We start from the raw sequence: 23543 nt of genomic DNA on the forward strand, positions 1-23543 counted from the left end.
TGCACCTTATTCCGAGGTACTTTAATTCTGTGGCAATCTAATACAGGTAGATGCTATTTTATTCCAAAGTACATGAACAATCAGATCACAGCCACAGAAGGTGAAATCTGGAGTGTCCATCAGGTTAATCAGCAACTGACTCTAATGTTTAGGTGGTGCTCTTTACGTACTGGAGACAGGTCAGAGGTACAACAATTCTCCAACACAGTAAGCATGTCCTTACCTCACTTTGTTAGGCTAAGATTTTAAAAAAAAAAAAAAAAAGGGTGGGGTGTGTGTGTCACATACGGCTTTGTCATAGTCATCATTGGATATGAACAAATGAGCATCTTTGAGGCAGTTCTCCATGTTTCATTTAGGCATATCTCTTCCAAAAGGGAAGAGCTGAGCTGGGAAAGGCAGAACATAAATATAAGGATCATCCAAACTTGTCATTAGCGATATTTGGAGAACACAATTATGAACAGGGCCTTCAAAGCTGAACTGTACTGAGGTGTGTAGCTAGGTGATCTCACCTCTGTGGTTTTCTCATAGACCCGCACACTTGATGGAAGAATGAAACATGCAGCTGACAGTTTGCAAACATGAATCAGTCATCTGCCCCCAAGTACAGGAAGATACTGAAGTTGTTATGATTTAACTAAACACAAACCGTTTCAAGTGCTTCACCCACGTGTAGACATGCTTCCTGTTATTCCCAAAGAGTGCAATTTTTTCAGTTTTCCAAAACAAAGGATAGGAACATTCTGCTATCGGTCCTCGCCACTAAAAATATAGACTACAGCTGGAGCCGCCTACAGGCACTTCCTTTCTTTATTCTGCAGCATAAATTCCTTACAGAGAATTCTTGTTTAGGACTCACTAGAGCAGAATGAAGCAACGCTTACGTAGGTTCCCTACCGCCACCTCCTTTTAGCCACTATTTCCCATCAGTCAAGTGGATAAACAGTTAAACGCAGTCCTTTGGACAGTCAGCGCCACATCAGGAATTAAAACACGAGAAAGCCAGGGAGCAAGAGTCAACAAAACACTCATCTTACTGATCACCACTTCTCATTTAGAGACATGCTGTCTCCTTTTGATAAAATCTGGGTCCAGTAGAGATTTATTTCTTTCTGTTCCAGCCTGCTTTCAAAGTCCCTAGCATGGCCTTTAATTCTCTTTCCAACTTCCACATGCAAAAATATCCTCTATGCACTTTGCATTCTTCAGAGTGCTCTCAAAGAAAGCCCCTGATATTAATTTCAAGTGTAGAAGATAGCCCAGTGCATTAAGCAAGGATTCCTTTCTAAGCACTATATAATAATTGTCAGAGACACAGTATATTTGCTCTGGTCCTGTTGCATACATTCCCTGGGATGTTTGTTTGATGTACTGTAACATTAACTGCTCACTCTTCTGTTTTAAAATCTACCTCAACTAAATTAATCCCAGGAAATGCAAGAGGAGGGAAGAAAAGGGCTATCAACACATGTGCTGGAGAAAAAAAAAACAGCACACAACAGACTTATTCATACTCGAGTGGATCTCATATTCCATCATGTTGGACTGTGCTAATCAAGAGCAGGAGTTTATGGTAACTTTTCTTATATTCACCATGTACAGTAAAACTACAAAGCTTTCTTTCATAAGTGACAGCTAGTCAATGTTTAAAAAAGTCTGCTAAGTCCTACAGGGGGAAAGTGCCAAACCAAAACGTTTCCCTTACTCTTTGCAAAGCTGCCACTTGTGTCCTCTGTGCCCAGGGGCTCGGGCAGAAAGCCAGTGGCTCGCATCAGGCTAGAGGTTATCCATCAGCAGCCTGCTGCTCTGTCAGCATTCCAGCTATCAAAAGCACCCTCTGAGGTTTTCACAATTCGTGTATCCTCCCCAGCCTTCTATGGAATCCCAGCGCTGTTACCAGTAAGGACAGCTTTGCCTTGCTCTTCGTCCCCTCTCCCCCAAGCTACACACAGGGTAGTTTGCCTCTCTGATGTGACCTTACAAAACCAGCTCAGAACAGTCAACGATTCTCATCCTTCTCGTCCTCCACAAAAACAGATTTCCAGCACCCTTCACTGCTGAGGGGAGAGGAGAGGATGTACGGCTGCCATATTCTAAGTAGAGATCTGCTGTGAAACACTTGCCCAACGCCATCCAAATCCCATATCCTCCCCCAAGCAACTCTGAAGACTTCATGGAAACCCTGTAAATTGCAAATATTGACTTACGTATTGCACACTGCCATGGTCTGACATGACTCTCCTGTACAGAATTCTGAGATTGTACTATACTGTAAGTTGATGTGATGAAAGAAAGTTGTTGCTGAAAAATAAACACAAAGGAAAGAAATTCAGAAGTAAAATACTTTCCAACACTGGTTATCCTCCAGACAATTATTTAAATAGAGCAAGTGAAGTGACCTCAGAGTCTAGAGCTTGCATACAAATTTAAACATGATTTAGCTAAATTAGTCTAATTATGAACTGCAAAACAAAGAGGTACACAGAATGAAAGCTCTTGTTTTGATTTAAGATGAAAGCACCATGATGCATCAGCTCTTATTACTCACTAAGCAGCAAGACTGGAAAGTATCTCTGTCATCAGCCTCACCTTTACAGTAGAATACTCTACTACAAGCTGAAGGCAAACAATTTGCTACGTTCTTTTGAAGTCAGACTTAAAATGTACAGTGGCTAGAAAACACCATTAATAGTTCTCATGACATACCTCCTTTAAAAAAAAAACAGCATGAAAACTAGTACACTTCTACTTTTTAAAAATCTCCTGAGATAATTTAACATCTTAATACACCTCAGGGGGCACCTCACTTTTTCTTAATGATTCTCTGTAAACTTTCCTAGTTTAAAGTAGTTTCTTGCTACTACCACATACTGTTGAAAACGTAAACAAGATGGGGTCATAGCTGCAGCTTAGGACTGGCAGATGAAGCAGAAGCGCAGGAAAGTATTGTCAATCAGAACTGAGATACGCAGATACAGCATTCAGTCACAGTAGTCAATCAACATCTCTGAGTTCCAGCTTGACTACCGTTTAAATTCACAGAAATTCCACCAAGGCTTGGAAGGATTAAGGAGAAGAAATCCAACCAAAAGTCTTCAAAACTTCTGGCTTTAAGCATAACTTGCTTATTAAACTACCATTTTTAGGACTTCTGAAAGACCAATAGCTTGAGTCAGAAACGTGCTGAACCAGCCGGTTTAGCGAATAGTCAAAGGGAATCTGATGGTCCTCAAAAGAGCATCAAAAACTTTAATGCCCTTAGTGCCACAGCAAGGGAGTTGGAAGGGAGAAACACATCAAGGCTTCCATGCTGTTGAGCACAGTTGGTTTGTACATAGGACAGCTTAATTACTATTCAAGGTATAATGACATGCATTGTAAGCATAAATAGTCACTGAGTCTTTTTCTAAGCACTGAAAAAGTAAAAAGAAACCGAGTGAATGAATGCCTTCTTGAGTGTGAACAGCAAGCACAGAGCTGTACCGTCACAATACTCACTGTTGCTGGCTAGCCACTCGTTGAGGTCTATTTCTCGTGGTAACATCACTAGCTCCTTAAATTCAAAGTCAGTAATTCTGGATTTTGTGTATTCTGGCTCTAGGTAAAGTTTCTTCTCTTCCGGTGCTGGCTTTTTACCGTTTGGCTTTCCCTTGGACTTCCTGCAAGAGATTAAAAAGGGAGAAGAAAGGTTACCTTTACTGTTGATGAACAGCTACAGAAACCTGAAAGAAGCTGATTTATCCAAACTCCTGTATTTGTGTTTACACTGCTCCTCCTGCCTTCCCTCCCCTTAGCTTCATTTTTCTTTTATTAAAGCAAAAGATAGTTTCTTTAAAAGCATATTTGAACGCAGTCACTTTTTTCAAGTAACACTGAAAGTTTTGAATGGCATTAAGAAACTCGAGACTGAGCTGCTCCATCTCCATTGCCCTTCTGTCAGTTTAGATTGCAAATTATTGGGAGAGTGACAGTCTCCCAACGTCTGTGAACAGTCGTGACAGCAGAATGGCACCGTGCCTGAAGGAGCTACTCTGATGCAAGTACATGAACAATCTGCTGCATCATACAGTTAACTGTCACCTGCAAAACGGGCGTTTGAGGGACAGTAAAAGCGGACCGCTGCAAGAAGATAGCTCTCAGCTGGGAAAATGCTCTTTCCACACAATGTGCTGGCACTGCTCATTCCTCAAGGCATTCCTCGTTACTCCAGCCCTACGTCCTCTGAGATAGCAGAAGCCTTCTGGAAGCGAGCATCTGTGACTCCAGCTAGCAGCACTGGTAGCTACAAGAACACCTGCTTTCTCAGCTCCCAGGATACTTGAGACAGAAAGATCAACGTTCTTTTTTTTTTTCCCCTGAAAATCCTTTAAAATTCAATGCATTATGAAATAACCTTCCATTTGGATTTATAAAAGCAGACAAATCACATTCCATAAAATGCATTTATCTCCATGGCATGTTGTGACTTTTTATCTGCCATTTCTAAAGCGTTTGTTGTTACCACTAGAGTTTTCCTCCCAACCTGTTTTTAACATCCTCAAACTAGACTCAACCCAATCCATATTCCTGGGTCAGGAGTTCAGTAAGGACTTCTAAGGATGGCTGGTGGGTCTGCACTTTGGTCTTTTAGGCTTCTGTGGTCAAACAGCTGCATATCCATGTGTTTCTACAGTTAAAAAAATACACCTAACCAGAGACAGAAGATGTATTTAATGGTGAGGGACAAGTGCAGTAAGGCAATACTTGCTATGCGTTATCACATTAATACAAGAAGGAGATACGTAGATTTTTTTAATGTCAGGTTTTCTTGGTTAAAGAGGTTTTTTAGGATCTGTAAAACCAAGACAAGCCCACCACTGCACGATGACAGTGTTAAGTTTGCTGTTAAAACTCATCTAGATCCCATCCAGAGGAAACTGACCTTGCGTTCTGGCTCTTAACACACTAAATGATCTTCCAACTGTGCCCCTATCTGAGATACGCGCAGGCTTGATTTTTGCTGTGAGGATGGGATGCACATCCTTCCTGGAAGGGCATTTGAAGTGTCAATGCTTTCCCCAAATAAAGTATGATTATTCGTATTTCTCTCTTTATGGGCTGTTTACTAATCTGTTCATTAAACCCATCTTCACAATGAGTCATTGTCCACATCGTCAGCACTGCAGTAAGGAGAGGCTGAGATTCGCCTTCCACAAGAAAGGAACACCATAACTTACTACAGCTCGGTCACCAGCACTGCCACAGTTTACTATCTTGAACTTGCATTGAATCTCATCATACTTCTCTCTAACCAGTAAATTAAGACTAGAGGGACTTCAAGACTTCAGGAAGGCCATCATCAAGGAAAACTTAGTGACAGCAGCAGGATATAGACTTAAACTCTCACAATATAATTACAAACCACAGATGTGCAGAAAGCACTCTAGGAGGTCTCCGGTAGGGAAAAGATGGTCACACTTTATTTCCATTTGTTAATGAGAAAGGTGGATTTCGTGGTTAGAGAGAAGACGCCTGTGACATAGAACGTCTTTTTAAAGAATACAAATACAGTAGGAGAATACACTAAACCCAGTATATATGAAGATTAATTTAGCATGTAGCTACTCTTGCACATTTCCTGCCATCCCCTTTTTCCCCAGCAGTGCATTCCAATTCAAATGAATCCTGCGAGATTTGTTCCTTGCATTTATTTAATGAAGTAACCTGGATTAATTCTCATAGCTGCTCCACAAAGGGACGTTTTAGGACATGCAAAGTCAGATGTTCCTCAGTGCAAGGCTCTTGATACAGAGGGGCTGCTCAGTTTGACCAACAGCTCCTGGGTGTCAGATAACTATTCTTGTCTTTAAACCCTTAAGCTTGCTAGATCTCATTTGAACCTCACCATGTAAAAAAAGAAAGAAAAGTCCATGAAAGCAGAACTGCAGGAGGGCCTTAAAGGGATTTAAAGAAGTTATGAAAGATATACTTAATTTATGCTCGGGCTTGAGATTTTTCAGGTTTTCACAGAACTTGAGATGATAGTCAAGGAAAATGTAATAGCATAAAATAATAGTCTCGTCGTATAGTCTGTAACCTGACTTTATAGCAGATGAAGCAACATGTTTGACCTCTTCCTTTTGCAGGAATACCATGTTAAGACTTGAAACTACCTTATCCTGACAGTCAACAGCATAAATCCAGTTGAAACCATGCACTTGGCCCTGAGCTAGTAAAAAATACTCCAGGCCACTGATTTGCTTAATTCCTAGTACAGGCTGCCTTACTCCTACGCTGCTGAAACCAAGCCTGGCACGCTCCATACAGCACCTTCTTACCTGCTGGGCCTCTTGACAAACAATATTAAGGTCTATTCAGAATATACTGTTAAGGGTTTTTTTCAGCTGGTTGGGTTTAGTGGTTTGGGGGGTTGTTTTGAGGGGGCAGGATTCAGGCATTCAAGGAGAAGTTGACTTTTAAAGAAAATTAAGTTCCAGTAACAATCATGCAGAAAATACCTTCAGCTTCACAGACTGGTTCAACAAACCACATTAATCACACTTGGGGAGAAGAGTTATCAGTGAGTAGTAGTTTGGATAGAAAAGAGTTTGTGTCTTTGCTTTACTTCAGTATATTTAAACCAAGGGCCCCAGGTTAGGGCTGTGCCACGTCAGCTAAGAGCCATCTTCTGAGAGAAGGAGGAGGAGGAGGGGAGAGAGACGAAGACGTCAGTCTGTCATAGAGCCAGGCTGTGGAGGGAAACCATAGAAGGAAGCCAGACATACGAGGCTGAGGCAAGCCTTCCATTGAATAGAAACAGATAGTGTGTACCTCGTTCTCACTTCAGCATCTTCTCCTCATTTCAAGAAACAAAAATTCAACACTAAATATATTTCACAAGTTTGCTAATGCAAATGCCTATACGTTGTCCTTTTACAAAAACCAAACCCCCTCATTTCCAAACAAATGTCAGTCTCTGTTAGATTAGTACGTGCAGCCACTTTGCATCTTTTCAACAGATTGTGTAAGTCTTTCCACAACTGCCTTGTGCTGGAACTGGAGTATTTCAAACAGAAGCTTCCTGAAAGATCCCATTCTCTGCCCCTTTCCAAAGTTGTGGCTCGGTTTAAAAAAGGACCTGACTCATGGGTATCATCACTGAACCTGCAAAATGCCCATAATCACTGAAACCTGAATGTCAAATCACCATGTGCAGTATAAACTTTTCTAACCTTTTGCAGCTGCTGAGAGCTAACGCAAGACCAGAGAAATTGTTTCTACCAGCAGATTTTCATGACCTGCATGTATGCCATTTGCATACTATGCAGTCCAAATATTTTAAGTACAAACTAAAAAAAAATCCAGTCTTAAAAACATCAAGTTTTAAATTGGACCACACATCTTTCCTCAATTAGGCAGAACTGATGTTACAAAGTCAGGCTTACTCGTATTAATTGAGTCATGTTCAGTCTAGGCTGTAAAACTGTGGATTTAGTTTGGAACTGTCAATACTAGTCAATACTAAAGCATTTTCTTTATAGACTTACCAAGCTGGAGCATACTGCAGTACGGAGAAAACAGTTTTAGAAACATGATTACCTATGATTAAGGATCAACAAATAACAGTTCCATGTTCTAGCTAAACCAAAGCTCATACATTCGCAATTACCAGCGTGATGTTTAGAAGTTAGCTTCCTTCCTTCTGCTCTCCCCTACCTCGAAGTTCAGTGTTGCTTCAAAGACTTGTAAGAAAACACCATCTACCTGGAACCAACTCCAAATGTGCAAAGCGAAGCATCCGTTATTTCCTTTGCTGTGAGCTGTTCAAGATGCCTTCCTCAATTTTTCATTTTACGTTTAAAGCACACAAATATGAAAAATTGTGTGTAGCCATTTCTGCGATGTCTCAGAACACTCTTATAAGTGAAGACTATAGCAGCGAGCATAAAGCCTCACATTCAGCAACAGCTCATTCAGCCTGCTTTCAATGAAAGGAAAAGTGACAAGAACAGTAGAGTTTTACTATTCTATTGAGGAAACACCAAAATTCATGACCTGTAGATGATTACTTACTGGAAAACATAACTAAATGTCATATGAAACCACAAAAAGGGCAGTACCTTTCAAAACACTGCCATAGGCACCCTAAAGCAAACCAAAGTCCTGATTCATGTTTCCCTGTGTCTTTCTTAAAAAATAAGAGAATTCTGCTAAATGTGTCTTAACACGTCCATGTCAGATCAACTGTATCTCCAAAGCAGCTGGAGGAATAGCTGTTATGCAGCAGTTTGGTGAAGGTCTGTGAAGAGGTTAGACCAAAACCTGTCTATCAGTGCTTAACTACTAATTAAAGAAAGAAACATCTTTAGGGAGTCCAAGGGTTTTTTTGACAGGCAAACCAGAGTACAACCTAATTCTTCAGATAACTCCCAGGATACGTTTGCGTTTGTTTGGTTTTAGGCACTCAATTGAATATGATGCCCCAGGCCAAGTCACACCCACGAATAAGTTTCAGGGAGGGAAAAGTGATGGGAGGTGGCAGAAGAGAGGTCACTTGTCTGAAGTCTTAGAAGAAGGTTCAGCAAACGGGCTCCAGCCAAAGACAGTACATTCACTAATGCTTCTAACAGGGCTTCCATACTCAACCTCGTGTTCAGCTGAGGAAACACAGCAGCTGGAAGTTTGCCTGGATTTCACTGGAGGAAGAGATGTATAAGACACTCCACCAAGTGACAGGCCCACTGGGCTGCGATGATTTTTTTTCCCCTGGTCTAACTGCTTTGTTAAGATCAAGTAAAACTGCCAATTTCCCACCTTGTTTTCTTATCCCATCTCAGTTAGTAAAGATACTCCTCTCATCTCTCTCTCTCATTTCCTTCTTGATCAGATGCCCTGTAGTTTCTTGGTTTTAAAGAACCCACACTTTGGAGCATCTTCAAAGCACCATCCAGGTAGTAATTTAATTTTAAAACCATACGAGGAAAGTATTATTCCCATTTCATAGCAGAAAATGGCTGTAAGGTTCAAAGTTTATTCATGGTACAAATACTAAAGATGTGCTTCAGTTTAAACTGATATAGTTAGTTTGGAAAGAAGTACGTGTGAAGCAATCTGATTCAGCTGAAGAAGCATCAAAGACACAAAGTCCACCACGTGGACATGCTTCACAACCTGATGTAGTTCACACCACTTTGGAATTGCACCAGGCACACATGGGTTTGGTCATGAGAATCTGCTTTATTACAAGACTGATCACACAGAGGGAATACTAGGGATTTATTACATGACAAACTTCCCTAAACTGATGGTGTAATTTAAGATTATCTCTACCAATTCAGGATTCCTTTTTTCCAGACGTAACCAGCACAGCTATAATAATTCCTTGCTGTCTCCAGCAAGCTGTGCAGTTTCTTAGACTGCATCTGAAGCTGAAATCTCTTCAAGGACAAATGATGATGCTTCAATCACCATCTCCTACCCTTCACACCCAACTAACTGCCCTCAGGGTGAGTGGCTGTTTATTTTTTCTTTTTTAAATACAAGTAATCAGTGGCTTTTCTCTTTTTAATGTGGCATATTAAAGTGGTTTTAGTACCAGATATATGAGTAACTTTAGAAAGTTAAAAAGTTTATTAAAAAAAAAAACCCTATAGTGAGGAGCAGAGCTGCAGGCAAAACTCCAATCATTTTGCGCCCTCTGGATCGCGCACTAGTTTCAGGTTCCAGCCAAGTCTCAAACACACTGATTTCCATTTGAAAATTGACAGAACGGGTCCAACAGGCCTTACATGGCAGATTTGTCTCTGTTTGCAAACCTCAAAACTCACAAACCATCTCAGGTCTGTGGGGATGAAAATGACCACGGATTATGAACCTTACAGGACAAAGATGCTTATTTTGTGATTAATAATATTTAATTTTTTTAGTAACTAACCCTATTTCTTACCCAAGGTTAACTGGTATAATCCTAACAACCCCCAGCAAATTTAGAAGAGAGCAAGTCTGGACCATGACAATCCAGCTATGATGTGTTCAGTGTTGCTGAGAGCCCCATGGTTCATAGCAATGCACGCAAAAGTGGCACAAAAAAGAAAAACGTATTTTAAGGAATATCAAAAATAAGACGCCCATAGAAATGTTATCAAATGATATTCAAAATGTCATTTAAGGCTTTGGGGGTTATTTTCAAGTAACCTTGCTTGCGCTTTATAATTTATATGGTCACAATCTGGAAAATTTTGGTGTTGAAGTGGTACATTCCCAACTAAAACATTTATGTGGAAAACTTAACAGTCTCTAACAGAAACACCATATTCCACCTCACGCAGGTGTACCTCTACACTACCAGCTACCGGATATATCAAACTATCTTGGGCCTTTGATTTTCATCCTGTCATTTTTTCCTTTCTTTTTCAAGTGTCATGTTTTAAAATATCCTCCACTGATGAAGTATTATAGGGTGAAGTGCTCCTGCCAAAACCTACTTTCTTGGTAATCTGAGGATGGGGGTTAGCTTCTTAAAACATAAGCCAACACAGAATTAGAGAGGCAGGAAGCCAACATTTTAACAGCGTCTTTTAGGCCGATCTTTATGAACGCTTTCATGTTTTTATAATTTCCAGTGAATATGGGTTTATAATTCAAAATTAAAGGTATACTGGATATTTTCAGTTTAGCTTCTCTCCTCTTCCCTTCTTTGGGTAAAGAGTCAAATGGAATATGAATGGAACAGAAATGGGAATAAAACACATTAAGGGAAAAAAATTTAACATGCAACCTCGCTCCCTCTAATGTACTCCTTTTGCAGAGGGGAAAAGGTTTAGATTGGCTATTAGGAAAAATTTCTTCACTGAAAGGGTTGTCAAGCACTGGCACAGGCTGCCCAGCGAAGTGGCTGAGTTGCCCTCCCTGGAGGTATTTAAAAGACATGTAGATGTGGTGCTGAGGGACATGGTTTAGTGGTAACTTGGCAGTGCCAGGTTAACGGTGGACTTCATGATCTTAAAGGTCTCTTCTAGCCATAACGATTCTATGAAAAACCCAAAGATTTCAGCCAGAGAAGGCTACAGCTTTGTAAAGAAAACCAGGTTAGCTGCTCGCAAATGTACTTGTTACCTTTCTGCTTTTTCTGTGGCACTTTATTAGAAGGAAGTTATCGGTTAATTTCTGGTTAGAAATGTTGTGCATAAGTATGGGAGTCCTGAACACATTCATAGCAGGAAGGAAACAGTTTTATGAGCTAAAATTTATGAGTCCTAGTGACAAACTCCCACCAAGAACAATGAAGAAGCAGGTTACGCCAGTTTTTACAGGACAGGAACAAGCTCATGAAGGCTGTCTGGTTTCCTACTCCAGCAGCCCACGGTCTTTTCTCCTCGGTTAAGTACAAGGACTGGAAGCTTAGAGGCGCTAGGCTGCTTAAAAATCACTTCTTGGTAATTCAATGCCTTTATTTATTTGTATAGCAAGCAAGAAAAGGGAAATAACTTTCATTTGAACATCAGTAGAGCTGCCCTTCCTTTGAGAAAAAGCAACAGATATTGTATTTCCCTCTTTAAAACTGTACAAGATTAGGATCTCTGTGGAGATTTTTCTGCAATCCCATGTCCTGTTTTAACCCTGATCGCTGTTAAGCCTTTAGCTGAAAATGCCCTGTGACAGCACACCCACAACACAAATCCTGGATATACATGTTCAGGATTGGGAAAGAAGAGAAAAGAACATCAGCAGGGGAAGGGAAGCTGTGTAAGGTATTGGAAAGCAAGCCCAAATCCCACAGCAGCATACAGTGCAATTGTTCACGGATTGCTGTGGTCAGACCATTTCTCCAGGGCCTGGGGAAGGGAAGGAGACTAAGCGTTTTAAGACGGTCTCCATTCTGATTTCCTCTCGCCCCAGGTCTCGTGACAGACCCCTCTGACCTCAGTTTCATTCTTCCCCTCCTGCCCTGGGTGAGCTCCAGGGCTCGGCTGCTGCGCAGGTCTAAGGGGGCTGCGTAGAATAAAATGTGTTTGGCAGCATTTCTGGCCCCGCTTCTTCATTTTTGTTCTGTTTTTAAAAGTTACTAATAGTTTATTTAGGAGGAGGAGGAAAGAAGAATGTGCCCTACATGCCAGGGAAACTTTTTCTTCTGGATTCTCAGAGTGGCTCTTTGCCTTAAAAGGGAATCTTTGCTTGGCCTCCGGATGCTCTGCTGTAAACAGTCGGTGCCAAGGCATGGCAGGCATGTTAAGGATGACAAGTGCCATAACATTAGTTCATAATGTTGCTTCTCAACAGAAAACCCAAACATTCTGCAGGGTCAAAGTGAGTTCCAGCTGGTGCTGCTGGCAAAGCAAGGAGAACATGGGGCACCTGCACACACTATGGCCCTGTGGTACATCAGGCCTTTCCCTTCCCTTTTGTAGGGCCAACCTACTGGTGAAGAGTCTAGAGCACAGGTCTTATGAGGAGCAGCTGAGGGAACTGGGGTTGTTTAGCCTGGAGAAAAGGAGGCTGAAGGGAGATTTTATTGCTCTATACAACTACCTGAAAGGAGGCTGTAGAGGTCAGGCTCTTTTCCCAGGTAAAAAGCGATAACACAAGAGGAAATGGCCTCAAGTTGCACCAAGGGAGGTTTAGGATGGATATTAGGAAAAATTTCTTCACAGAAAGGGTTGTCAAGCATTGGAACAGGCTGCCCAGGGAAGCGGCTGAGGCACCATCCCTAGAGGTGTTTAAAAGCTGTGTAGATGTGGCGCTGAGGGACATGATTTAGTAGTGGACGTGGCAGTGTTAGGTTTACAGTTGGACTTGATGACCTTAATTAAAGGTCTTTTCCAACCTAAATTATTCTATGATTCTACTTCTCTCCCTCCTTCTCTCTTCCCTTGAACGTCACCTCCCAGCGCTAGCTCAGTGTTTGCCATGCTGTTTGCCTGTAGTGGCACGTCAGCTGCACGTTAATTGCTTTTCAAAGTACAGTGCTGAAACTCCTGGGTATTTGCTGGTGGCCAGGTACCACTCCTGCTCCTTCTCTTCTGCTCAGGATGCCCCATCTTTTCTTCAATCTAGCTCTGGGAAGAATGGCTACAGAGGCAAGGCCAGGCATGTGAACAGCTCAGTTAATGCTACAAAAATGCAGAGAGCATTCTTGTGGTAAAACACGCGGGACTAGACTTTCTTTTCTTCTCTGGGCGAACCTGCCAGAACTCCTCCCCCAGACCAAGTGAAGGTATCCATCCAGCCTCTCCAGCTACCTTTGGGAGGGTCTTCTGACTGTAATCCCTGAGCTGGTCCAGGTTCCTCTCCAGTCAACATACTTGGGAGGGGGAAGTGATGTCAGATGAGAGACAAATAGGAGCCAGTGATGCAATTTAAAAGGAACCATTCACTAGTAGAAACACAGAAGATTACCTTACCCAAGTAAATACCCTGTTCTTCATTTTGAAATGTTCTCTTCTACTTTCATGCCAAAAACCTCTTATATCCAAACCAGGAGGTGCCAACACGAAGCCTCAGCAAGGTTCTTTTCTTAACCTATTTACTACAGTCCAGATTTTTGGTAATTTGGGGATTAGGGAAAAAAAAGGACACAAATCTTTCCTAATGTTTATTTTCAAGAGCTCTACGAGGAGCCAAATTAAGTCTGTGGTAAGAAAGATTCAGTAGGTCACAGATTAAGTGTTGCAACAATTAATTTATCCAATGCTTAGAACAAACCATACAGCAGAACACTGCACCATAGGTGCCCAAGTCCCAAGCCTGTGACGGACAAGGGGTGGTGGTTCTTGGGTTTGGTTTTGTTGTTTTTCAGTTTCCAAATGTAGGTGAACTCTGGCTGTCTGACAAAGGAAGCCAAAAGCTGAGCGGAAAGAGGGCAATCCCTGCTTAAGAAGGTGTCTCATAGTATATTCTCCCCTGCTTGCAACTCCTCCTCCCCTAGAACGGCACTCTCAGAGCAGACCCTGGTGCAGGGCACAAAGGGACAGGAGAGGCCATGCTACGCTAACTCTCCAGGGCATCTCTGCCCAGACATTACTGGAGTTCTGGGATTTGTCTTGTTAACATGGCAGCTCATTTTAGTCCCCAGGCACACTCACTCCAAACCCATCAGGCCATACACAACACCAAGATAAGGATGCTCCTGGATCTTTGCCTCCCTTAGAGGAAAAATGTCATTTGTATTCTAGCAACACAAATGCTTCCTCATCATCCTCCATTGTTCAATGTACTCCCATACTGCAGCTGGACAGTATGAACAGGATTCATTTCACCTAGCCAAGGATATCTGCACATGTAAATGTTTCTATCTGAATTGGCCTTTTAAAGTCAGCAGAGAGAGTTTTTTCTCTATACTGGAAAACATTTCAGTCCAAGGCAGAGGTCTATAGTATACTTTTTTTTTTTTTTTTTTTTAATTAAAACACACAGGCAAAGGAGAAAAGTGGCTCTCAACAGAGAGCAGACAACGGCAGAGATACCGAGCCTGGTGCTGTTAGAGATGCTGCATGCTGCAGTGGGGAGATCTCCCGCACTACAGAGCCACGAGAACAAGTGATCTGCACCAAGATTTGAAAGCAAGTAAGTTTTGGGGTGGCTTTTAACACGTTTTTCACATCAAGGAAGGCAAATATAGGCCTGCCAGATTTATTATTATAATATTCAGAACAGTGTTTTTTCAACTCATGATTTGAAATTTTGGAGACCAGAAAAACTGCTTGCAAAGAACAAGTAAAAACTAAAAAGAACATAATTGGCAAAAAAGTCCATTTCTCTCTTTCAAGGTTTTTAGACTATGCAAATTGAAAGAAAATGTAAGTGTACTGCAATAAAAACACAGAAATGTCTTAATTAACATATCTATTTCCTGTGTGTTTTCAGACATATCTATTAACTTAAGCAGTGGTTTATTTATTTATTATCCCGTAATCTTCTACTGGAACACACAGTTATTTTGACTTCTGCATCATGATTGAATTCAAGTTCTGGCAGCAGCTGCTCCTCCTGGTTATTCTGATGCAGCCCTGTTATCTTTCTAGAAGAGCACATGCAGTACACTTTGGTCCACCTTTGTGGAGAGGGAGTTCACCACCAAAGCACATAAACCACTGAAGACACTATTTGTTATCTTCCAACCCAGTCTGTAGAGCTGGCAGATTGCAAAGCTATCTTTTTATTTCAAAACAGAGCAAATTTGATTTGGAAATCTCATGGCCTCGTAAATAGGGGATTTCACAACACCACTTGCACAGTGTTGCTCTTCGGGATAGAGCTGTGCTTTAACTGCTGGGAATTATTTCACCATGGCAACCTGGCTTCAGCAGACTTCTTGCTATACAGCCCAAGATGTACAAACGCAGACAGTCTACTCTGCTCAGAGACTACCAGGGTGCAGACAGGTTTGTCTTTGCAAGAAGCGTTTTAGTTTCCTCACTGCCTTTTTGCCTTGCAAGCTCTCTTTGTACAGCTAAAAACATTTATCTAACAATACTAACTAGTTTTAAGTACCACTATAGTCTAAAGAAAGCCTGCAACAAAGGCAATATGTTAGATATGCAGGTCAAGCTCACCACCTTACCCACATATTATGGACAGGTACATATAATACCTAATGTAGTCTGAATTTTACAATTCTCAACTTTTAGAAGCCTACAAAAAGGTTTTAAAATATATTTTGTAACTATACTGTGTAGTATGAAAGAAGGCAATATGGACTGCATGACAGTCCCCAAACAGTTAATGAGAATACTCACTCCCAGAGTCTGTGCTCTCAATAGATAAATATTTTTCAACATGGTGCAACATGTCAGCTTGCAGCTGAGCACAGTCATAGTTGTTGTCTCCTCAGCTCCCCAGAGGCAAGAAACAGTAAAGGACTGTCTTTTTTACTTCTGGCAGGACTGGGCAAATTACAACTATTTAGGCACAAAAAGGGTCTCGCATTGGAAGGGTAAGTTATTTTTGTTGGGAAGAGAGTGAAAACGAATTCATCACCTGCCTCACTACCAGAGTTCCCACCTTTGAAAACGTCATCTATATGTAATCACACAGTAGGCAGGACTTCAACAGCTGAATCCTTCACATAAACACCGTCTGCTTTACATCTAAAAAGTGTGGTTTAGTAGGACAGAATAGTGCTAGGGCTTACCAGAACTGAGAGTCTACATAGAAACACTAGTAACAACATAGCTATTTAAACATCTTAGCTTTTTTGTAGGAGCTTCAGTAAACAATATAAACTGAATTAGATATATAGCATGGGAAAAAACTGTTGTTTTTACTATTCATAAGCAGTTTTGCATGCCTGCACCTGTAAACTCACTTTTAAAGCATTTGTACTAGCACACACATGTGCATCTTGTTGCATTGAAACACACAGCTGTGTGGAATTCAATTACCTACCCAGTCATTAGTTATTGAACAGGTTGGGCAAAGAAACACCTATGTGAAGAAGCAGCCCCACCTGAAGTTTTCAGCCTCTGTATCAAGCTCCACAAACTCATCTCTTACACTTTAACTACAACATTTTAATTAGGAAAGATATTTATTTACTAGAAATGACCATCGGTCAAGGTTAGTTCTCTCTCAATGGCAGTTCTGAAAATCCCAAATGGATCTTTTCCCTTTCTTAGTATTTTGGCCTTAATTTAAAGCAAAGTTAGTTCAGGGATGTCCCACCTCTCCTGGCATGCCTTAGATCAGATCCTATGATGAGAAATGGTGCCTTTCAGTCTTAGTATGAACTATCTTGTTAAACAAAAAACCTGAAATCCATAGTTAGAAGGCACAAACTGTGTCTCCTCACAGGGTAAGAGAGAGTTGAAGGTAAAAAGAATCAAAGCATTATCTTAATTAGGTAACTTTCATTAACAAATGGTAGATACAAAACATTCACTAATCTAACCATGTAGTTAATTTTTAAACTGTGCAACAGAATGATGCAATGTGCTTTGTTCAGTTTTGTCCTCAATAGCACATGGCTGATTTCAGTATTTCCTAGAAAACAGCACTTTGAAGTTTTGCTTTCTGTACATTAGAGGAAGAAAAATCTCAATTTAAAATACAAACTCTATAGAATCATGGGTCAAAGTAAAGAATATTTGAATGACTGATTGAAAAAAATAGTAGGGTGGATAATAATTTAATTACTGGTACAGTTAGATCAGCCACTGTTAATTAGCTCATGAGACAGCAGTGATTCCCAACCCTAATTTATTACTTTTCAGGGTGCACCAAGGGAGACCAAAAAGCTTAAGTAGAAGCACCTTTACAAATGCATACCGATTCATTAGCAATCAGAAAATCCCTAAAACATAGATATATTCAAACTTGTAGCATTACCTCCAAGGGCTTGCTGAAATATAAATTCATTCTTTAATTAAATGCTGAAAGCACAGCCAAGAAATTGGTTAAGGAAGACTAGTAATTTTCAAAAATAAATATTAAAATTAGATGCATAGTTGTGTGCTGAATTTGTTTCATTCCCTTGGCTGCACGTGCAAATGACAAGCAACACCTTTAACTGTTCATGTGGATTTGCAATTAATCAGCTCACATAAGCAGAGACCAACATCTAAGATTCTTCCTTTTGTGCAGTCACGCTTTTGCACTGGCTTTTGCAACTCAACATCACACCTCAAAAGAAGGGACGGTTATGACCAGCTAACTCTCTTCAAACACAGGCTGCATTGCTCGCCTGAGAAGCCCTGTTTCAATTCCCGGCAGCGACCCACAGTCCATACTGGTTTTGCAGAGATGTAACCATACCAGTCACACATAGCCGCGCTAGCAGTTTCACTGAGAAGAAATGAAAGATGGTCCCTAACTAGTAAAGAAGCCTCTCTCAAGGGAGTAGTTTCATTTCACTGTTGGGTGATCCAGTTACTTCTCGGTATTCATAAGTCTCTACTTAAAAATCAATAGGAATCCTTCTCAAAAAGCTTGTAACTGAAATCACTTAACAGATTAGTTAGCTCGACTCCTAAACAAGATGTGTGGATTTAAAAACAAAGGGGGGGGTGCAAAACAAAACACCACCCCCCCCCTCAATTAAACTTTTTCATGTATTTGAATGATGTATCTAGATATGAAAAAAGCTTTGTATACTGAAAAACAACAGAAAAATAAATATTTCAGTTGAGACAGAATACAGTTTCCCCTCTGTCCCCCTGAGATGGTGGTCTCAAGACCCCAGCTTTATCTTTTCCCCGCACAGGTTTGTACTGAAGAAATAAGGCAGTCACATCAGAACTGAAGACTTTGTATAATGAAGAATGAGCAAAACCTAGTTTATCTCAATTGCCTTTCCCCTGTCTTGCCAAATGCATCCTGCTGATTGTCAGCACTTACCCCTGTAAGGCTTTGGTGGTCTGAATCGGGGATCTGTGGTCACATCGGACTGAAGAGCAAATCTGGGTAAGTGTCTGGAGTGTGAGCGGAGCTACCAAGGACACCTAATGTCATCTCTCCTCCCTGTGAGTTTTCATAGATCACCATAAAGAAGCCCAAGCTTTCTTTCTTCATTAGCTCCACGTACTTTGTATGGTGTGCTGGAATTATTTTTTTCAGGTGTTAAGCTGTCCTAAGAGTTTTAATATTCTGTCACTACCTGCCTTTCTGAGGACAGCTGTGCTCACTGCTGATTCTTCCGTTTTTAAAAATAAAAGGAATTGCACAGACATCCACAATGTTCTTTTCACCTGGGGAGCATCTGCTATCACCAGTCCCATGCTGTCTGAGCAAAAGCACTTCTGAACTTATTTCAGTACCAGACAGAAATCAACTTGGAAAATTAAAAGAGCAGCATTTTCTGACAAGCTCAACCAACCTAGCTTGGACTCCATTAACTCCAAGAAGTGTTTTTTCTTCAGAAAGCTGGAAGAAGGGGTTAATCCATACATCCATCTCTTTCCAGAGACTAAGTGCTAGCAGCTCTTAAAAGAAAAGAAAACCATCATCTCATCTTCTCTAACAGCAATCTGCTGAAGTCTTACTTAAGATTCTGTTGAGCTCCACAGAACCAGGAATTAAGAAAAAGGATTAGAAAATCCTCTCAGCAAAAGAACTCAGTTTTGGTGTATTCACAAAGATTTATGATAGGAGAAGGGATACATTTTGTCTTAGCCATCTCAGAGACAGGGCACCAACCGGTGGAAGACCACATTCCTAACACATCTCTTCAGCAGAGATCATCAAGAATGGAAAGCAAAAAGCTCTTCTACAGAGGATTATTTTTTTTTTCCTACAAACCTACTTGGGTGAAGACCTTGGAGTGCACAGATGGTTTGAGATACCAGAAACCATCAGATAGAAATTAATTGTGAAGTAGGTATTTTCTCCATAAAGGGCAGCACCAGAAAAATGGGCTATTACAACACAGGAAGCAAAGAGGCCAACCAGGAATTGTAGTCAACTCCCAGAAGGATGAATGTTGCATGCTCATACTTTGCACGTATATAAACCGAAACCATCTTCCAGGCAGAAACAAGCCGCTAAAATCTGGAGCAAATCCTATAATAAAACAGATGCATACCAAGGAAACAAGATAAAAGAAGGGTGAATAATTTCAGAAGTCTGAGATTACAATCAAATCTATTCTTAAAGTGTCCAGGAGGGATCTTCAGAAAAAAGAAGCAGACTTTTGCCCATACAACAGAGGAAAATGCTGTTAAACCTTGGGGCAGGTGCCCTTCCTATACTAGCTCTGGAGACACCTCCCAGGGTTATTTCAACACAAAGAAGAATTTCAGCAGTCCTCTCCCTCTGGCTATCGCTTCACAGGATGTAGAACACGTAACCAAAATACAGCTCGATGTTATAAATACCTCTGACACTGACTTCTTCATGAAGTTAGTGTATCATACATGGTTTGCCAACTTTCATAAATGCACCAGGGTCATGACACTCCTGTGGCAAATGAAAAGTGAACAAATGGACAACTATCACAAAGACAGGGAGGAATGCATGGCGCACTGGACCACTAGTGAGACACAGCATCGAGTCCTGAGCTTCAGGAGCAGACCAGGTTGTTAAATGGCTTTGACAGAAGCATCTGACAGCTCATAGCGGGGCTGAACGTCAAGCAGAGCACTACAAGTTTTGCAGCCACCACCAGAAGACACTTTGCTACCTATGTATGCTGGAGAACACCCACCCGTGCGAGCAGGGAGAGATGCTCTTCCAAGGGCACATCCCAGCTGGACGAGTCCACTAGGCTGGCAATGCCACTGCAACCTGCTCTGCCCTGAGGACAGGACACTCGCATCAAAGAACAGTCTCCAAAAGCACAGCTGTGCTTTCATACGCACAGAAGAGCTACCACAAAGCCCCTCCTGCCTGGTCACAGCTTGCTAAAGCACAAGATGTTACTGCCCCATAGTGTCATTGGTCCTTTCTGAGGAGCTGGGTGAGAATCCCAAAAGGCTGTCATTGAACAAGGAATCAGCTCCTGTTACAGAAATATTCAGCAAGACACAGCATGACAATTAGCGATGTCAGTTGCCCTGAACCATAAACATTTTGAACTATTTTGGTACAATGGAAAGTTGTGGGAGGGCAAAAGAAAAAGAACAGGATAAAAATAGCTGACATGGTTCTGAAGAGCATTTTGCCTATAAGCCCCTTCCCTGCACACTGCCCTCCCTGCCTTCTCTTCTGCCTGTCCTCAGGCATTAATCAGATTAGCTAATGTTAAAGGCGACTCTTCCTAATTACGTTCTAATACTGTAGACCTGACTAAATTATTGAAAAATGTTTCTGCCTAAGTAAGGATAAAACAAGTTGATTTTTTTTTTTTAAACATTTGCTTTGGTCATGTCGATAACACACAAGCCATCACAGACAACTATCTTCAGCAATGAGAGTCAAGTGGTGCCAGCAGCCACATCAACACGCCCTACTTCTACCCACCCATGTCCCGTTTCATGAATACATTTAAGACAACTTTGCATGATCACTTAAAAACCAGAATCCAATGTCAGAATTAACCTGGTTTATTTCTAATCTTGCTATGAATTATGTGAGGAATAGTACAAATTTAATTTTTCAAAAATTTGTAAGTGCTGGATGTAAAAACATATAGCACCATCCAGGATGCCAACACAAACTTGCTAATTTAGCTGACTGGAGAACACACTATCATTGAAAACAAATTACTACACTCTTCAAAAGTACCTGTAAAAATTCTACTTTGTTAATAACGCCAATGCCACACCTACCCAAAAAGAGTGGGGTCGGTTGGTTGATTTTTTGATTGGTATCCAAATCAACCCCTGCACATTGCTGTAAGAAGGGAGGCTCTTAGGAGAAAGAGGAATTTTCAGTTGTCTATTCCCACACTCATCCTGGACTATGCGTACATGTAAACCATACTGTACTTTATCAGAAGGCATTACACAATGGCATCACAACTCTGTATCCCACCATTATTCCTCTTTCCTGACTCCACATCACCAATTATTAGTCAGCTATCCTAGAAGGACTCTGTTTCACTGGAGACTTAAAAAAAAAAACCAAACCAAAAAAACCCAAACCTGCACTGACTATGAAGCAGCATGAAGAGTAGTCTCTGAAAATCACCCGTGCAGGACCCACAGTGGCACGGCACAGCAAATGCTCTGCAGTTCTGAGCCGCGCTCCAGCATCTGAATTGGGATTCAAGCACTGGTGCAGGCAGTGAACACTGTGTCCTGAAGTCATCAGCACGCGGCTCTGAAGAACACTTGTGGCCAGCTCAGTTACCTGCTGGGACCAAAGAGGGGACATCTCTCATGTAGCTGAGTCTTCCTTCCACTTGTGCTGCTAGAGGCCAGTAAAAAGCACACCTCTGCAAGGAAGCTAGCAGTAGTCAGCTGCTTCACAAAAAACTTGAACAATTAATTGAATAATATTAAAGAGTAGAATAATATTCCATGTTTTTTCATTTTACTTTTTTCCCTTTCCCCTTCCACCTCTCTCCAGAACCACCAACTTTTAGAAAATAAAACAACAACAAAAAAGACTGCATCCATTTTGGTTTTTTCCCCTCCCTAACCATGGGCTAAATAATTACACAATTCATTACAGGAGAGGAGAAAAATGACGTTAACATATTTCAAAAACATCTGAAGTGAAACAAAAGCCCTAATTAAACACTATGCTAAGGAATACACACAACTTAATCTCAGCAATGCTATGCTGGATTTAAAGGGGAGATGACACTTTCCTAATGGTATTTTAAGTTTTTTTAATCATTACAAGTGTGTAGCCTTGGCCCCATCCCTGAAGTGTTAAACACAGTTTATTAACCCATATGATGAAAGATACAAGCATCTCTAGAGTTCTTCATAGCTGAATCACTAATAATTTAAAAGAGTAATAAACCTAACAGTAGCTTTCATAAAAAATTAATTAGAAAGGCTGAGAGCACATCTGTTGCTTTTGTTACATTTTTCCCCCTTTCTGGTTCAGTTGTCTTTCCCCACGCTCTTTTAACTCTTCTCAGGTTATCAGAGCTGCTGCCACTTCTTCTTGTGATGCCTTTTTCCTTCCCTCCACTTCCACCTCCTTGTTTCCTCCCTGTACTGATTTTTCCTTTGGCAGCTGTTATTACTAGTGGGACAGACACTATTTGGCACCCAGCAACTAGGAGCTACTTGGACCTACTAACTAATGGAAACAACTTGCATATTAAAAGCTTCAAGAGAGTGAGTTACTTTTAAGTACCTAGAACTCATGTAAATAACGCACAAGTTTGCTATGGAGGAAAGTTATACTGATTAAACAACTGAGCTTTAGAATTCACAACCAGGAGACAGACAGAAGCGGAGGGCAATTTGGAGAGAAGACGGGCACTCTATCCCTTGTCCATTTCTACAAGTCTGTGCAGGGCTGGGAGGGAATGGTGATGATGATGGTTCCCAGTTATGGCTGAGAAGAAAGCCTAAAATGCAGTAGGCTGTTCATAACACCAGGCTATGCATAAGCAAGATATCCTTTGATGTCATCACCAAGCTATTTGCCAGACTGATCAACAGAAGAAAATTTACTTCATCTAAAGTTTAGTATTGATTAATCTTCTGTATAGACTACAGAAAATTCAACCACCAGTGTTTCAGGCGGCCAGACTTAAAAGTGGTATTTGATACCCTTTGTCCTCCACTTGCTCTGAAATACATGGTAAACCATGACAGTAACGTGGGATTCATCTAAGTTCACATGACTACAACATAAGTGCTAGCAAGTGAGTGGTCACTCTGTATCGGGCTGGCATGGCACCTCTGCATTCAACCACATCTTTAAGCTCCCTGTTCTTCTCTGCCAACAACAAAGTGGACAAAGCCCAGCTGTGGATGCCTAGGTTCAAAGAAATCCCACCACAGCCACCATTTTTGGCCTAAACAAGGTCCCATGTGGTTCCCTCTTTCACCATCACTGGGCCCACACTTTCTTAAGCACTAATAGCTGATTTCCACAATAAAGAAACTTCGATTGGACTTAGTATTTACTTAGTCTCCTAGCTAGTACCTGTGCTCTTACGCTGTCTTGAGCTCTCTGCAGCATAGGATGCATTTATGTTTACAGAACAAAAACTGAAGAAAGCA

The 23543-nt window shown here is 41.1% G+C and overlaps 1 protein-coding gene and 1 long non-coding RNA gene across 7 annotated transcripts in view; one reads left to right on the plus strand and one right to left on the minus strand.

Annotated features, from left to right (window-relative positions):
- The window catches only part of LOC141742705 (uncharacterized), a 28013-nt gene extending 24351 nt beyond the window's left edge, over positions 1-3662 (plus strand). Inside the window, exon 6 of the long non-coding RNA XR_012586812.1 lies at positions 3605-3662. This is a non-coding gene — a long non-coding RNA (uncharacterized LOC141742705). The remainder of the gene's footprint in view (positions 1-3604) is intronic.
- The window catches only part of MOB2 (MOB kinase activator 2), a 121294-nt gene that overhangs the window by 8514 nt on the left and 89237 nt on the right, over positions 1-23543 (minus strand). For all 6 annotated transcript variants that reach the window (XM_074585675.1, XM_074585679.1, XM_074585681.1 and 3 more), the window contains 2 exons: positions 3502-3662; positions 2211-2304 (listed from right to left, as the gene is read on the minus strand). In XM_074585675.1, the coding sequence (XP_074441776.1) occupies positions 2211-2304; positions 3502-3662 (255 nt within the window). The remainder of the gene's footprint in view (positions 1-2210; positions 2305-3501; positions 3663-23543) is intronic.

The sequence above is a fragment of the Larus michahellis genome, chromosome 4 (assembly GCF_964199755.1).
Source record: "Larus michahellis chromosome 4, bLarMic1.1, whole genome shotgun sequence".
NCBI classification, from domain to species: domain Eukaryota; kingdom Metazoa; phylum Chordata; class Aves; order Charadriiformes; family Laridae; genus Larus; species Larus michahellis.